A 16605-nucleotide genomic window follows, 5' to 3' on the forward strand; every position below is an offset into this window, starting at 1 on the left:
TTCATATTTCCCACCCAGCTCCCCCATTTGAACAGAACCAAAGCGCCCAGGGCTAATTAGTCCTCATTTGCATGAGCCAAGAAGAGACTATAACGAGAGCGTCACATTTCAAGTTTGTCCAGTTCACCTGCAGGGAAGTCAAATGAGACGTGGAGTTTCTTTGTGAAAACATACTTCATTGTTTCATACTTTGATGACCTTATTTAGCTAGCTCAAATATACTGTAATGGTGTTTATTATTGATATTTTCATAATGGCTTGTTGCATTGGATCCCATGGGATGGTGTACCTAATGAAGCGAACATGCTTTATTACCGCCCCCTTTCAGTACTGTCTGGGCTGCATTGACAGACACGCTAGTGCTATATTTCCCCACAATAAATCTAACACTAATTACACCTTCCCTCGTATTCAATTAAACACCTCCGAGCTCCTCAAATAGTCACCCAACTTCCTTTGATGGGTCCTTCCCAGCCATGTTCAGCCATCCTTTGGTGTTACCTCTTCCTTTCACACTCCCATCAGTTGCCTCCTCATCAGTTGCCTCCTCATCACCTCCCTTTGGATGAGCCTCCCCCCCTCACCTCCCAGTCCCGTGCTCAAAGGGCTCCCCTTCACACGATCCACGCTTTTATTTTTCATGTGAACGCCAGCCAGTTTACTACCACCCATACTGCAACCATTTCTACCGACCAGTGGCGTCATTAGGCCTATTTTAGGGGGGCTTCAAACCCCCCAAAATGTTCTTAAGCCCCCCTAAATAATTTGATATTTTTTATAGATTAAAAAAATTACTAAATGTTCTTTAGACCCCTAAATAATTTCATTTTTTATAGATTTTTTTAAATTTATTTTTAATGTTCTTAAGCCCCCGAAATAATTTGATATTTTTTATTGATTTTATTAAATGTTCTTTAGCCCCCTAAATAATATATTTTTTATAGATTAAAAAAATGTAAATGTTCTTTGGCCCCCCTTAATAATTTGATATTTTTTATTGATTAAAAAAATTATGTTCTTAAGCCCCACCTAAATAATTTCATATTTTTTGTTGATTAAAAAAATATGTTCTTAAGCCCCCCTAAATAATGTGATATTATATATATATATATATATATATATATATATATATATATAAGCTAAATCTCTCATACCGTAATGATGTGAAAGTGATGACGAACAACAACGAAGCTGTCTTCCTTCAGGCGGATCGCCCCCTGGTGGCCAGGCTGAGACACAGCAGCAGCCTTCAGGAGATGTTCTCCTCTCCGAGGAACAAACTTCTCCGTCAGAGCAGCTTGCAGCAACAGAAGGTAGACTTATGAAACATCTTGTAACCCAGCACGATGACAGCCTGACTTGATTGACACCTCGTTGGTAGCTAGTTGGTAGCTAGTTGGTAGCTTCTTCTTCTTATCTTGAGGCCGCTGCGTACGCCAACCTACCGCCAACCTACCGCCAACCTACCGCCAACCTACCGCCAACCTACCGCCAACCTACCGCCAACCTACCGCCATCTTCCTCGTCCTTTCACTGTCATCCCGCTGGTTGTCCTGCAGGGTCGGTTGTGAAATAACGTTGATATGGTCTTGGATGCAGGAGTTGGAGCAGCAGCTCAGCGAGCAGCGAGGTTTGACGCAGGCCATCGCTATCGCCGGCGCTCGCCGCCTCAGCCAGGGGCCCCAGGGGCCCCAGGAGCCCCAGGAGCAGGTCCTGCTGTCGCCACGGTAACGATAAGTATTCCGCTCATATTCACACGTCTACCTTTTGTAGTAAAACAATGCCGATGATGAAAAATGATGATTTGATGTTCTTGTTGTTGTGAAATCTCATCTCAAAGTTGGAAGTTAGTTTTGTTCAGGAAAGTCAGCCCTGGTGTAAAATCATTGTGAATGTTTGAGGTGTGTTCTTTAATGCCCCCCCCCCCAGGAGGCGTCCCACTGAGGACGAGGACGGCAGTGCTCGTGAGACGTGGGACGGTCTTCACAGTCGGCTTCTGGCCGTGGAGGAGAGCTGGCTGCTTCCTGGCTCCGAGGTAAGGCGTCCATCATCCATGCTGAGGACGGCGTGCTTGATCATCACTCTTCACACCGCAAATTGGTCCCCCCCCCCCCCCCCCCCTCACCCCCCCGCCACGCTTGATTATCACCTCCTCGGAGCCCGAGACACTTTGTTGCCTCCTTGGTGTTATGGGAGCTCCTGCGGGGCTTGATGAGCGTGGCGTGTTCCTCTGAGCTCCTGTCCTCGTCTGTGCGCCACATCAGGTGACAAACTCATCAGCGACGCGTCGGGATGGAGCAGCGGGACGCCTGATTGGCTCTGACAGCCTCCGACAGCTCCATGCTCACGTCGGACGCCTGCGAGATCTGGGACGGTGGGCCGAGGTGAGCTGATGTTGGCGGGAGGGGCTGATTTACACTGGGTGTGTCCAGGAAGGGCGCCGTGACCCCCCCCCCCAAGGCTGCCAATCAGTGTGTTGTTGCGTAACTTTACCTCATTTGTCGTTTCGTCAATGACCCCCAGAGGACGTCCACCCTGGACGCCCCTCATGGTGCCCTGGAAGAGGACGTCCTTCATGAGCTGTGGGAGCTGACCATCTTTCTGACCTCCATCAACCATCTTCTCCCCACGACTGGAGTCACGCCTGAAGACCAGGAAGACCAGGAAGACCAGGAAGACCTCCAGACACGAGTCCACTTCCAGGTGGCACAAAATGAAAGAATTAGAGACGACCTCGTTGGAGCCTCACGTGCTGATCTTCTCGTCCAGACGCTGGCCACCGACATGTCCGCCCTCCACCATGAGTTGGCCACTCAGGGGGCAAAGGTCATGGGCGTCCTGGGGTCGGCCTGTGTCCAGCGGTGCGTGGACGCCCTCTGTAGGATCCTTCCTGCGGTGCAGGCGGCGTTGGTCAGTCGAGATCAACAACTGGAAAACCAGGAGGAGCAAAAGTCAACGCCACAGGTAGCCTAACTTTATTTATATCGTTATTTATTATTAGCCGCAACGCTAAGTAGGCGGAGCCTCCTGATTGGTCACATTGTGTGTCAACAAATGCTGTGTAGGTTGGTGTACTTTTCAGTGTACAAGTACAGCAAAATGCAGTAGTACCCAGTGCCCGGACGGTAAACGTGGTAAACGTGCGGTGATGGTGATTTACGGCCCTCAGTAGTCGCCATCTTGTCTATGAAACGTGACTAAGCGTAGGATGTGTGATGTCGCTTTAGGCTGTGACCTTCATGCAGGAGCAGGCTGACCACGTGGACCCCCTGATGGGGGCGGAGACACGTCGCCATGTTCCCTCCTCTCTGGTGGAGCAGGCTGACGACGTGGACCCCCTGATGGGGGCGGAGACCCGTCACCATGTTCCCTCCTCTCTGGTGGAGCAGGCTGACGACGTGGACCCCCTGATGGGGGCGGAGACACGTCGCCACCTTCCCTCCTCTCTGGTGGAGCAGGCGGCCATGTTGCAGGTGTGCCATCAGGGCGAGGAGATGATGTCGCATGTCAGAGGATTCGGCAGCCATGTTTGCTTGCAGGAAGTGCACGCCGCCCCGTGCGGCATGAGCCCCCGCGGTGAGGAGGCGCTGAAGCACTGCGAGCGGCTGGTGTGGAGCCTCAGGGATCTGCTTGCTCTGGCCTCGGAACGCCTGGATCAGAACCTGCATCTCCAGAGTAGGACTCGGCTCCAGCAGCAGCTCAGCGCTCACATGGTGGGCGTGCCACGGAAACGTTAGGGCTGGACTCGCTTTTCTTCTCGGTACTCGACTGATTGGTCTTTCTTCCTAACAGAGGCTCTTCCAGTTTCTGAGCCGACATTTAGACCGCCTGCAGTTCCTGACCAAGACACTTCCAGAGAGCGCCCTCCAGAAGTGGGAGGCGGTAATGCGGGACCTTCAGGAGGAGGCGCTCCCGCTCCAGAAGCAGGCCTTGGAGAAAGGGGTCAACATGGGACGAATCCTCCAGGTGGGACACACACTTGGGAGATGAGGAACGACAGGAAGTTCAGGTGCCTTCTCCAACGCTGGGTCTCAAATGTCGTCTTTTGGGCGCATAGCTTACCTCCCTCCCGTAACGCTCCCATTTTTCCTGGTAAATCCCATATTTTTAACTTCCAGGACAACATAAACATCTCCTATTGTTGCTGTTAGTCTGAATGTGACACCCTTACTAAGAACGTTGGTGCCATGAGTGCTATATATAATCTATATATAATCCATTGTACTATGTACTATGGTAGTACAATGCTATACTGCTTATCCTCACTGGAGTCATGAGGTGTGCTGGAGCCTACACCAGCATTCTTTAGCCAAGAGGCGGGGTACACCCAGAACTTGATATCGATATTCCATATGAACTTAATATTTTCCAAACAGTTCTGGAGTTGGACAGATATATTCCACCTTATAATGTACGGGAATGTTGACAGCAGGGGTTCCCACACTTGACCAACTCAGGGTCCATCTTTGTCCTAGGAACTGTACATAGATGAAATGCTGTGTTCTCAGAGCAATTATTATAATTATTATTATTATTATTAATCACGTGACAGGTCAATAACACTCAATAGGTTATTACTTGGGCCTATAAATATATATTTTTTAATGGTACAATAAATATTTTATTTATGTCAGATGTGGTCACAGTGGGAGGAGGAAGCCGCCTGGTCCGAGTCCCTGCTGAGGGGTCTGGAGACTTCATTTCCCAGGATGCACGTGGGGAGGGATGCGTCAAAGCTGCTGTGTATGTACCAGGTAATCTTCATGAGAACATCATTTACTGGACAGCAAGCCTCCCATCTTCTGTTGGTATCATTTGGAGACCAGGAGGCTCCCTGTGCTCCTTCTGCTCCTTCTGCTCAATGAAATATCAGCCAATGGGATGCTTTCTCTCAAGGCACACGGCGTTCCCGGGCTTTATTATCCAGGACCTCCGACTACAATTTATCTGGCTTCATATTCCCTCTCACTCCTTCCTCCACCTGGAAATATGAGGCTTATTTATCCGGGATGGAAAAGGAGGCGTCGCTCTTCTCTTGTCATACGATGAGCAACAAAGTTAGCGTGGCCTTCAAAGAGACGAAGATAAGCAGACTTTGTAAACGAGTCGCCATCCAACAAGCTCGTTACAGTCAGCCATTTTGTTTGTTTACATTTGAGATCAGGAGGCCCTCAAAGGAGGTCCACAAAGGAGTTCCATTCCTACGCTAGTGGTCTAGTTGTAGTAGGTTCACACCTAAAATACAGCTAAAGGAACCATCCATTTTCGATACCGCCGGAATGCTGGAGCCTATCCCAGCTGTGGTTGGGCGCACCCTGGACTGGTTCCATACAGACCAACACACCAGCTTAGATCCGCCAGTCCAGCTAACCTAGCATGTTTTGGGAATGTGGGAGGAGACCGGAGCACCCGGAGAAATCCCAGACACGAGCGAGGGAAGATGCGAACTCCACACAGAGAATCGAATCCCCATCTCTTGAATGCGTGGCCAGCATGCTAACCACTCATCCACCCATAAATGATGATGATGATGATGATGATTTATTCTGATGTTCTTTTATCCGACAGGAGCTCGGTTCCGTTCTGGAAAGGAACGCAGCTCGGCTCGGTCAGATGTTGGAGGCGGGGCTTACGCTGCAGGGGGCGGGCTGCGTGGCAGTGGGTGTGGCCTGCAGTCGGCTGGAGTCCCGTCGGAGAGGTCTTCAGAAGAGGCTGAAGATAGACGGTGGCAAAGTGGACAGGAGGATGAGGCTGAGGAAGAGGTGACATCGAACGTTGGCGTCATTCCTCACACGAAAGAAAAGAAAGAAAGAAAATAATTTTTTGTTTCTTATCGCCAGTTTCGTTTGTGACTCGGCTGCCCTTACGGCCTGGATGGGCGGGGCCAGGGCAATGATTGACAGGTGGAGGCATCTGGTCATCTCGGCTGCTGCCGATGACGCAGATGGCGAGCGGAGGCGGGACGAGTACGGTGGCTTTGTGGTGAGTTTGCCGGTCATGAGCAGGTCACATGACCATGGACAACATGGCTGCTGAGACAAACCGTATCCCGACCTACACAGACGCTGAGCAAAGAGCTGGAGGACCAACGGCGACTTAAAGCGGTGCTTCTCAGCGCTGGCGCCCAACTGGCTGAGCTGAGCCAAGCTGATGAAGACTCCGATGAAGACCCGGAGACCCAGGCGTCCCCGCAGCACGCCTCGGAACCCCATCCTGATTATGTTGGCGCCCAGCTCAGACAACTGGAACAGGACTGGTCTGGTCTGATGGTGGACTTCCCCGTGGTCCAACAAGCTCTACACAAGGTGAGGAGGTTGAGGAGATCCAGACCAGAGTGTCACATGACACATGCGACGCGGTTCTTGGTTGCAAAAACTCCATTTTCTCTCCTCTTTCCTGCAGTGGTGGATGGAGATGTTGAGCCACCAGGAGGCGCTGCTGGAGATGCTGGTCTTGCTGGAGGAGGTGGAGTTAGGACTGGGAGAGCAACACCACCTGATGGAACCCGCCTCGTGGACTAGCCTTGAGCTCAAACAGCGTCTCAAGTCCTGTAAGGTAGAGGTGTCGCTTCCCGTACACAAAGCAAGGCCACGTGAAATAATAATCATCTAGAAATATGATCCACGTATCATGACTTGGTTGAGTAAAATAACTCGCCTGCCTTCTCAGGACTATCAGGTGGAGATGTCAGCCCATCAGGCCACGCTGGACCACGCCAGTCAGCCATCACAGAGCTGCAGTACCGGGGGTTGCCACTGGGGGCGCTATGAAGAAAACCAGTTTGCAGAAGATCAAGGTGGCCTCAACCATCGCTGGCTCGCTTTGCAGGCGACGCTGAGCTCTCAGGTACGGACGTCCCACCAAAGCAAGTCTTTGTATTTGCTACTTGGTCTTCCCTTGCATCACCTTCTGGATCTTGTGGACCCGTCCTGGTCCCGTCTCCTGCTGTGTGGCGCCAGACCGACAGGCTGGAGGAGGAGTTGCGGATCAGGACGGAGCAGGAAGTCGCTCTCCAGCGGATCGACCGCTGGATCGCAGATCAGAAGCTGTGGGTGGAGTCGGCTCGGACCCCCCGCGGCCTGGGAGAGCTTGGGAGGAGCGTAGACACCTGCAAGGTCAGTCTTCTGGCCATCTTGGTCCTTTTCTAAAACCAGTTAGTTCAGGGGCGTCTAAAGGTTCTCCACCAAGGGCTGCATCCGAGAAATGAGGAGACAGTTTAGGTCAACATGGGCAAAAAAAATGGAACTACTTACGAGTAAACGGCAAAATGGGTACGCCCATAAAAATGTCACTTTCTGACATACGACTCATCTCTCTCTCCCGATTTCAGATCAACATTGACAATAAAAGTGGCTGTAGCAATGATTACATCACATTCAGGGTGTTTTTATTGCATTTTTATGCTGTTATTGGTGAATAACGTGTTTTTTTAGCAGAAAAACATAAAATAATAAAAAAAATATATGTATATATGATATTAATAATATATAAATAATAAAATAATAAATAAAAAAACACAAAATAAAAAGTAAAAAATAATTATTTTGACCAAAAATCCATAAATTTGTACAAATAAATAAATGAAAATAATAAAACTAAATAAAAAACACAAAATAAATAAATAAAAAAATCACCAAACACATAAATATATATATATATATATATATATAAAACCTATAGGCCAGAATGAGTAAGTAAAGGTGTGAATGTCCACCAGAACCTGGAGGAGCAGATCCAAGTGAGAGCTGCGGCTCTGCAGGAGATGTCCAGCCAACCTGGCAGACATTTGAGGCGTCAGACGTCTGAGTCCAGCATGGCCTGCACGGCGCTAGCACAGCAGGTCAGCGTTGCTAATGCTAACAGCAGAATGCGCCCACAGCAACGTTCCCATGATTCTGCTGGACTTCCAGAATGAAGCCGTGAAGAGCGGTCTTCTTGAAGCCAGGCGGCTGTGGCTCTCGGCGGACGACAGACTTTGCGGCGTGAGGCTGAGACACGTGACGACCTCGCACATGTTGGCGTATCTCCACGGCCCTCGACTCTCCCTGCAGGCCCACAGAGACCTCCTGAACCAGCTGGAGGTAAAACTCCCATCACGTCAGGTGGATCCATCAAGTAGAGCTCTCTTGTGTCCTCTTTCCAAACAGGATCTCAATGAGGAGATGGAGACCTCCGAGGTGGAGTGGGACCAGCTCAATCAAACCCTCACCGCCCTGGAAGACCTCATCCATCCTGCTGCAGCCTCCCTTCTCACCGAGGAGATGACCCGACAGAGACACAGGTAATGCACACGCTCACGCCCCCAGCAGGCGGCGCTGGGATAACACGAGCGCTTCCTGCAGTTGGAGCAGCGCGTCCGTGGCGTTGGACCAGCGCCTCCAGAGGAGCCGTGACATCCTGTCAGCGTGGGATGTCTACGCCCGGAGTGCTGCTGCCTTCTCGCAGCGGGTCAAGACTCTGAAGGGGGACGCCACGCGCATCCTGGGGGGCGCCAGCAGGCCAGCCAACACGGTCGACGGCATCACCGAGACCGCACGCCAAGTCCAGGTGAGAAGGAGCTTGAATTTGTATTTATTTTACTTTTATTGTGTTAGTACTGTTAGTACTGTTAGTACTGTTAGTACTGTTAGTACAAAGTACTTGTCCACCCCCTCATTATGTGTCCTCTGGTTCACTTCTGTTCAGACTTTGCGTGAGAGAGCCGATGCGTTGCAGTTTGACCTGCAGGAGGTGCTGGACTCCTCCAAGGACCTGATTGGCTGCCTGGAGCCCTCAGCTGCAGCTCTGGTCCAATCAGAGAGCAGGTTGCTGTCACGTGGGGTCCTGCAGCTGAGCGAGACGCTGGCTGGGAAGCAAGCTGAGCTGAGGGTGCTTTCTCTTTCCTCAAATGGACTTTGGTTAATTATTATTATTATTATTATTATTATTATTATTATTATTATTATTATTATTATTATTATTATTATTATTAGTAGTAGTAGTAGTAGTAGTAGTAGTAGTAGTATTAGTATTAGTATTAGTATTATTAGTATTAGTATTAGTATAATTATTATGATTATTAGTATTATTATTATGATTATTATTATTATATTATTATTATTATTATTATGATTATTAGTATTATTATTAGCATTATGATTATTAGTATTATTATTATATTATTATTATGATTATTATTATTATATTATTATTATTATTATTATTATTATTATTATTATTATTATTATTAGTATTAGTATTATTAGTATTAGTATTAGTATAATTATTATGATTATTAGTATTATTATTATGATTATTAGTATTATTATTATATTATTATTATTATTATATTATTATTATTATTATATTATTATTATTATTATATTATTATTATTATTATTATATTATTATTATTATGATTATTAGTATTATTATTAGTATTATGATTATTAGTATTATTATTATATTATTATTATGATTATTATATTATTATTATTATTATTATTATTATTATTATTATTATTATTATTATGATTATTATTAATGAGCAATAACATAGTGAAATATTGATCCCGTCCCGGAGTGTGTAGATGTTCGTGTTGTGAAATATTTCACACATTATTCTGATTATTATTAATGAGCAATAACATAGTGAAATATTGATCCCGTCCTGGAGTGTGTAGATGTTCGTGTTGTGAAATATTGATCACATTATTCTGATTATTATTAATGAGCAATAACATAGTGAAATATTGATCCCGTCCCGGAGTGTGTAGATGTTCGTGTTGTGTCACACTGACCTACAAACGAAGGAGAACATATGCTCCCGTATTTGTGAGTAGGAGGAGCTGGAGACGCTGCAGGAGGTCAGCAGCCTCCTGGACGAGCTGGAGTCCAAACTGGGACGTTGGCTGGTGTGGCTGGAGGACACGCACCGCAGCACGGACCAGGTGAGACCACAATCTTTGTTCCACATGGAACAAGGTTGCTTTCCTGCCAACGTGGATGCATTTGTGGTACTCTACTCCTGAATAGGATCTCCGGGTACGCGTTTTCTCTGGTCAGGTTTCTGAAATCAGGGTAATTGGGTGTTGATCCAAAATCGTAGGACGTCAACATCAAGCTAGCAGGAGCAAGCCCTTGTGTCAAAAGTGTATATTTCTATTATTAAAGTACTACAAATGTACCTGGTGTGCTGGCAATGCAGTAATGTCAGCACCTGTGAGGAGGAGCCAATAAGATTAGAGGTGATGACAGAATGGGGGGGCTGGTGTCCCCCCCCCCCCGGTGTCCAGACGGTCTCTCTAATGGCGCCATATGTTGGCAGTCTGGCTTCCTGGAGCTGAGCGCCCTGACCGCCGACCTGGACGTGCTAAACGAGCTGAGCCACGGCGTCACGCTGGCCGACGATGCCGCACGCCGCCTGCAGTTGCTCAACTGCCGCTGGAGAGACGCGTCCGCCCGAGCCGAAGAGGCCTGCAGGTGGGTGACCGTGTGAGGACCAGGACGGGTCTTGAAACAAGGATTTGGTTTTGTCCCAGCTTACGTTCTATAAAGAAGCGTATGTCACGTAACCAAGATGTCTCCCCGCTAAGACGTCATGGATTCCACTGCTTCTTTTTGTCAGTGAGCTGCAGACGGACGCCTTGAGGCAGCAGACCTTTGAGAAGAAGTGCGAGAGCTGGATGGCGTTCCTGCAGAGGATGGAAGATCAGCTGGCCGTCGACGTGTCGGGGTCGTACGCCGGCCTCAGGCAGCAGCTGTGCACTCACCAGGTAAGAACGCCATCGTTGTCGCAGCTCCGCCCTGTTGGAACGGTGAAAGATTTATTGTGGTGGCGACTCAGCGATTCCAGGTGGAGCTGTCCATCGGCCACCAGATCCTCCATTCCGTCATCTCCGACGCGCTTCGCTTGCTGCAGAGAGGAGAGGTGGACGACAGGTAACGACACGCCGCCAATCCATCAACGTTTAGAATTCTCTTGGATGTTGTTCACTTTTTGAAAGCCAACGGTAAATTTGCTGAAATTAAATGTCAGTTAGTGATGTCATCTGAGTAACATCTCTCAGCCAAAGCAGACGTAAACAAATGCTTCCTGGGGTAGATTGTCTACTTGCTTCAATATAGCTTTCATCAAAGTAGTCGTCATGTCCCAATGTTGTGTTGCTGCTGGATGTTCATAGCATCCGAGTGGTTGTGGAGAGTTTTTCTTTTCCAAAAGATGAAAGTTTAGGACAACTACGGATGAATCAAGTGCAGGTTCTGTTCTTTGCAGTGATTATTTCACTGATGACTCCAAGGAACACCTACAGTGTTTTGGCTTAAAAGTACGGTATTAACTCACACAGGGAAAAAAAGAACCATGTATTTCCATAAAACCAGGCTATAAAAACGTCTTTAAGAAAAACTCCACATGTTGTTCCTGCAGGAGCGACTTCATCCTGAAGCTGACCCAGCTGAGGGAGCACTGGCAGGGCGCCGTGCGGCGGGCTGACCAGCGGCGCTCCCTGGTGGAGGGTTTGGTCAGGCAGTGGCACCTTTACCGGCGCAGCCTGAAGAAGCTGCAGCGCTTCCTGTCCGACACTCAGATCCTGCTGCCGCTGGGCGGGGGCGGGCCCAACCGATGCAGCCTGCAGCAGCTGCGATGCTCGCTCCGGGACCTCCAGGTGGGCCGGACTTGTAACATCTACGGCTAACACGCTAACTTCCTGTCTTGGTATCCACAGCAGTCAGCTCAGGCAACAAACTAGTCCAGTTGGGTCCCAAGTAATTCCGGGTTCATTCAGGGTTCGGGTTATTTGGCTTGGCACTGGTGTCCAACCTGTGGTCCTGGGGCTTGTTTTGTATTGGCTCAGAAATAAAATTAAATAACATAAAAAAATGTTAGCGCACAAACCTCACAGCTAGGAGACCCGAGTTCAATCCCTGCTTCTCGCCCAATTTATTTTTTAGCAATTTTTTAAATTTTTTTTTACCTATTTTTTCAATAGGTTATTACTTAGGCCTATAAATATATTTTTTTAATGGTGCAATAAATATTTTACAATAAAAATAATTAAAAAAAATAATATTTGCAAAAATGGGGCTGCATGGCGGTCGAGTGGTTAGCACACAGACCTCACAGCTAAAAGACCCGAGTTCAGTCCCACCCTCGGCCATCTCTGTGTGGAGTTTGCATGTTCTCCCCGTGCATGCGTGGGTTTTCTCCGGGTACTCCGGTTTCCTCCCACATTCCAAAAACATGCTAGGTTAATTAGCCACTCCAAATTGTCCATAGGTATGAATGTGAGTGTGAATGGTTGTTTGCCTATATGTGCCCTGGGATTGGCTGGCCACCAGTGTGTACCAGGGTACCCAAGACAGCTGGGATAGGCTCCAGCACCCCCGTAACCCTCGTGAGGATAAGCGGTAGAAAATGAATGAATGAATGAAGATAAAAAAATAGAGCCAAAAACAAAGCTGAAATGTTGACAGTAACTATATTTGTTATTCCAAAATAAAAATGGCAGTACCCCCATGTACCCCCATGTACCCCCATGTACCCCCACGTAGTAGAAGGAAGGCTTAGGATGATGAAGCCAAATAAGGAACGTGTGATTGCAGCACTGATCACAGCGAAGGAGGAAGTCTCTTGCGTCTTTGATGAGGACAAAGACGTGTGCATACTTTAATGGCGGCGTGAAGGTCTTAAACAAGCCTGTTGATGTTTCCTGGAAAATCAAAGCCCCTCGCTGACCACTCACTCACTCTGTTACGACCCCCCCCCGCCCCACCCCCCACCCCCATCAGCACACCGAGCTGCTCTTCCAGAGGTATCAGTGCAGTTTCATTCACACCCTGGAGGTGGGCCGCCAGCTCTTCTCCATGGCTGACGAGGAGACCCAGAGCCAGATCCAGATGGACCTGGGAACGCTGCAGGAGGAGTGGGACAACCTCCAAAGTCTGCTGAGCCGCAGGCTGGACCTGGCCCAGACCATCGTGGAGGTAACCCTAGCCCTAACCCTAACCCTAAATCAGGACTAATCATCTGTCAATCAATCATTTGGACAAAGATTTTCCTCCATTTCATTCATAAAGACGATGAAACATTCGGCTTAATTAATTCATTAGTTAATTAATTCATTAGTCTTTATTTTCCTTATTTGGGAAGTCGTAACTCGTTCCAGCTGAGGTTGTCCCTCTCTGGTCCACACCTACTCGATGAAGACCTCCCACTTGTTGAGTGCCCAAGTGTGTGTGGATGATTGGATTATGTTCCTGATTAGAGCTTCTCATCACATCCCATCTTGAAGGCCTCATGCGCCATGTTGGATGCGTACTTCCTGTGTCTGCTCACGCGGGTTGTTCTGTGACCTAGAACTGGGAGCGCTGCGAGGCAGGACTGGCAGACAAAACACTGCAGCTGAAGGACATGAAGACCAGACTCAACCAGCTGCTGCCAGATTGTGACGACCAGCCGCTCGGCAACAAGGTGCGCTGAAGCAGAAGACAACATGGCCGCCGTAGGTCTTCACCTGGGGCGGTGTAGAGGAGCTCCGTGGTGGCCATGTTCAGGAAATCAAAGCCAAGTTTAACTCTCGACTCCTCCCCCGCTGACCCGTCAAAGCCTTTATCCCTTGGCCCCTCCCCCCGCCGGCCCTTAATCCCCCTTTAGGGCGGGACATCCTGACAGAAAGAAAAGAGTTCCCCAGAGCGGGGCGAGGGGCAGAAAGAGGCCGGGTGGCGTGAGGGCGGCAGTGGGAGCCATGGAGAGGGGCGTCTGAGGGGGGATCCTGACTCCGTGTGTGTGTGATGGTATGCAGGAGAACGAGGACTCCCTGGAGGACTGGGCTGAAGGTCTGACAGATCTGAGCACCATGAAGACGGACCTGAGCCAGTACATCATGGCCGATGACGTGTTGCTGCTGGAGGAGCAGGTGGAGCACCTGCACTGCCAGTGGGAGGAGCTATGCCTTAAGGTCAGACATCTTCTTCATCATCTTCATCATCATCATCATCATCATCATCTCACATCTACTCACACCTTCACTACTTTTATTTGGAACCTCATCAGAAATGTACAAGTGGGGATTTTAGGGATGTGGAGGATTGTCCTGAATGTTGGAATGTTGGGAATTGTGGCAAAATGCTCCATTCCGGTTATCACGGGACACTACCAATCAATGTTGATAGCTAGCTAGCTAGGTAGGTAGTTAGCTAGGTAGATTGGTAGCTAGCTAGCTAGGTATGTAGGTAGGTAGGTAGGTTGCTAGCTAGGTAGGTAGGTAGGTAGGTAGGTAGGTAGGTTGCTAGCTAGCTAGGTAGGTAGGTTGGTAGGTTGCTAGCTAGCTAGGTAGGTAGGTTGGTAGGTTGCTAGCTAGGTAGGTAGGTTGCTAGCTAGGTAGGTAGGTAGGTAGGTCGCTAGCTAGGTAGGTAGGTAGGTAGGTAGGTCGCTAGCTAGGTAGGTAGGTAGGTAGGTAGGTCACTAGCTAGCTAGGTAGGTAGGTCGGTACCTAGCTAGGTAGGTAGGTAGGCAGCTAGGTAGGTAAGTAGCTAGGTAGCTAGGTAGCTAGCTAGCTAGCTAGCTAAAATTGCTTCAGTTTTTGTAAGTTTAAGTTTGCGTCGGACCAACTGTTGAGTTTCCAAGGAAACCCTGAAAGTGGAAGTGGGCGGGGCAGTGAACCTTTGCGGAGCAAGTGTGGATGTTGTTTGGAGTGGTTCATCGTCACCAGGAAAGATCTTTGTGGTGAGCCATCGTCAAGACGCTAACAAGGAGTGATCCCAGCATCTGCCAGTGGACTTTACAAGTGTGTCCGAGTGGGGGGGTCGGGGGGGTTGGACAGATGGTCGTAGAGGGAGACGCTCTAATGAGCTTTTCTATTTAAATGCGGGGGGGAGGGGGGGGGGGGTGTCATGCAGTGATCAAACTCACTTTTCCTTCTTTCTTCATTTGCACACCCAAGTCACATGACCAGTACATGAATCAATCAATCAAAAAGCTGGGTGACCAGACGAAACGCGGGTATCGGTGACGTGTATCAGAGATGACGTAACGATAACGAGCGTTCTAGTAGTAATAATAAATGTTGCTTACGTCTAGGTGTCTCTACGTAAGCAAGAGATCGCCGATCGCCTCAACGCTTGGATCATCTTCAACGAGAAGAACAAGGAGCTCTGTGATTGGCTCGCCCACATGCAGAACCAAGTGGCGCACACCGCCGACCTCAACATCGAGGAGATGGTGGAGAAGCTGAAGAAGGTACGAGGAAAAGACACGCCCCCTCCCTGCACCCCAGGAAGAATAAGAACAGAAAAAACACTTTGAGTGGCATTCAGGGGACATCAGGACAATTGATTGTTCAACACGCGACAGGTGTTCGATCCCCAGCAGGGTTTTGTTATGAGCCGTGGTCCTCGGGCCTTCCATTTGTCACGCTGTCAGGGGGGGAACCAGCAGAGGCGGAGCTAATCTAGTTCTCTTTGTCCGCCGTTTCTTAGGTCAGGGTCCAAACTTGTTCCGCTGAGGGTCGCATCCAGAAACCCCGAAGTATGCGTTAGCTACTTTGATATAGTTTATGCTTTAAATATGCACGGGCGCCTGGACTACAAGTGTCCATTTCCTGTTACGTCCCAATATGAGACTCGTGTCAAGCTAGCTACGCCCTCAGTGATGTTATGATAACCGTAACGTTCACTCAGCCGCATGAAGCTAACGGTGAGCTAGCCTCGCTTGTCCGTCCCATCGTCCTTTCACCTTGTCCTCCTTCAGGACTGCATGGAGGAAATCAACCTGTTCAGCGAGAACAAAAGCCATTTGAAGCAGCTGGGAGAACAACTCATCAGCGCCAGCAACAAGACCAAGGAGGGCGAGGTCAACGACAAGGTCAACGATGTCAACGACCGCTGGCAGCATCTCTTCGACCACATTGAAGCCAGGTAGGAGGAGATAAGGATGATGAAGGGTGATGAAGGATGATGAAGGATGATGAAGGATGCTGTGTCCCATTTGACTTGCATACTTACAATTTTAAGTGCATAAACGCAGTGCACTTCACAGGGAAACAAAGAAGGCACTACAGCACTACATTGCCAGTACAAGTACACACACAAGTATTTATTGAAGTGTACTGACGCAAGTATTGCACCCTGCTGTAATAGTGCACTGCCAACCCAGGGTGGGGGGGGGGGGGGCATGCGTAGTACACTGTGTAACTAGGCCAGATACTGTATATGATGTTTACATTAAAATACCACCATCAGCTTGGCACTGCGGCTTTCAACAATGGGGGCTTGCTGGGGGTAAACACCCCAGCAAGCCCCCCCCCCCCCCCCCCCCCCCCCCCCCGTCTGGGACTGACCTGCATAACAAAGCCTGTTAATGAGGCGCAGGACCACGAGCACCATGCTGGAATGTGCAGATGTCACATTTTGAGCACCATAGAAGCTTCTGGGAAGAGCAAGCCAGCATTAATACGCATCAGCAGCATTTCCATAAACTGCTTTTTCATGGCTCCCACATCCTAGGAAGGCAGACATGATTTATTATCTTATGGTTTTACCCGTGTTTGTTTGTGGTTCAAATAACTTTATAAATAAAATTCTGAATGCATTTGGATGCCATTTTCAGGAATTTTCCTAAATGGGATA

At 48.6% G+C, this 16605-nt stretch overlaps 1 protein-coding gene across 1 annotated transcript in view; it reads left to right on the top strand.

The window, feature by feature from the left end:
- LOC131140714 (uncharacterized) overlaps positions 1 to 15972 on the top strand; it is a 72425-nt gene extending 56453 nt beyond the window's left edge. Inside the window, exons 81-109 of the mRNA XM_058091380.1 lie at positions 1206 to 1313; positions 1600 to 1727; positions 1930 to 2035; positions 2265 to 2384; positions 2524 to 2964; positions 3228 to 3713; positions 3793 to 3966; positions 4635 to 4754; positions 5569 to 5762; positions 5841 to 5982; positions 6063 to 6305; positions 6403 to 6555; positions 6670 to 6846; positions 6960 to 7115; positions 7718 to 7840; positions 7911 to 8081; positions 8148 to 8281; positions 8343 to 8547; positions 8686 to 8868; positions 9822 to 9929; positions 10307 to 10461; positions 10607 to 10754; positions 10826 to 10920; positions 11408 to 11645; positions 12769 to 12963; positions 13337 to 13450; positions 13782 to 13937; positions 15059 to 15217; positions 15728 to 15972. Of these exons, the coding sequence (XP_057947363.1) occupies positions 1206 to 1313; positions 1600 to 1727; positions 1930 to 2035; positions 2265 to 2384; positions 2524 to 2964; positions 3228 to 3713; positions 3793 to 3966; positions 4635 to 4754; positions 5569 to 5762; positions 5841 to 5982; positions 6063 to 6305; positions 6403 to 6555; positions 6670 to 6846; positions 6960 to 7115; positions 7718 to 7840; positions 7911 to 8081; positions 8148 to 8281; positions 8343 to 8547; positions 8686 to 8868; positions 9822 to 9929; positions 10307 to 10461; positions 10607 to 10754; positions 10826 to 10920; positions 11408 to 11645; positions 12769 to 12963; positions 13337 to 13450; positions 13782 to 13937; positions 15059 to 15217; positions 15728 to 15898 (5103 nt within the window). The 3' untranslated portion in view covers positions 15899 to 15972. The remainder of the gene's footprint in view (positions 1 to 1205; positions 1314 to 1599; positions 1728 to 1929; positions 2036 to 2264; positions 2385 to 2523; positions 2965 to 3227; positions 3714 to 3792; positions 3967 to 4634; positions 4755 to 5568; positions 5763 to 5840; positions 5983 to 6062; positions 6306 to 6402; positions 6556 to 6669; positions 6847 to 6959; positions 7116 to 7717; positions 7841 to 7910; positions 8082 to 8147; positions 8282 to 8342; positions 8548 to 8685; positions 8869 to 9821; positions 9930 to 10306; positions 10462 to 10606; positions 10755 to 10825; positions 10921 to 11407; positions 11646 to 12768; positions 12964 to 13336; positions 13451 to 13781; positions 13938 to 15058; positions 15218 to 15727) is intronic.
- Positions 15973 to 16605: the final 633 nt, after the last annotated feature.

Source organism: Doryrhamphus excisus, chromosome 13 (genome assembly GCF_030265055.1).
Source record: "Doryrhamphus excisus isolate RoL2022-K1 chromosome 13, RoL_Dexc_1.0, whole genome shotgun sequence".
In the NCBI taxonomy this organism is placed as follows: Eukaryota; Metazoa; Chordata; class Actinopteri; order Syngnathiformes; family Syngnathidae; genus Doryrhamphus; species Doryrhamphus excisus.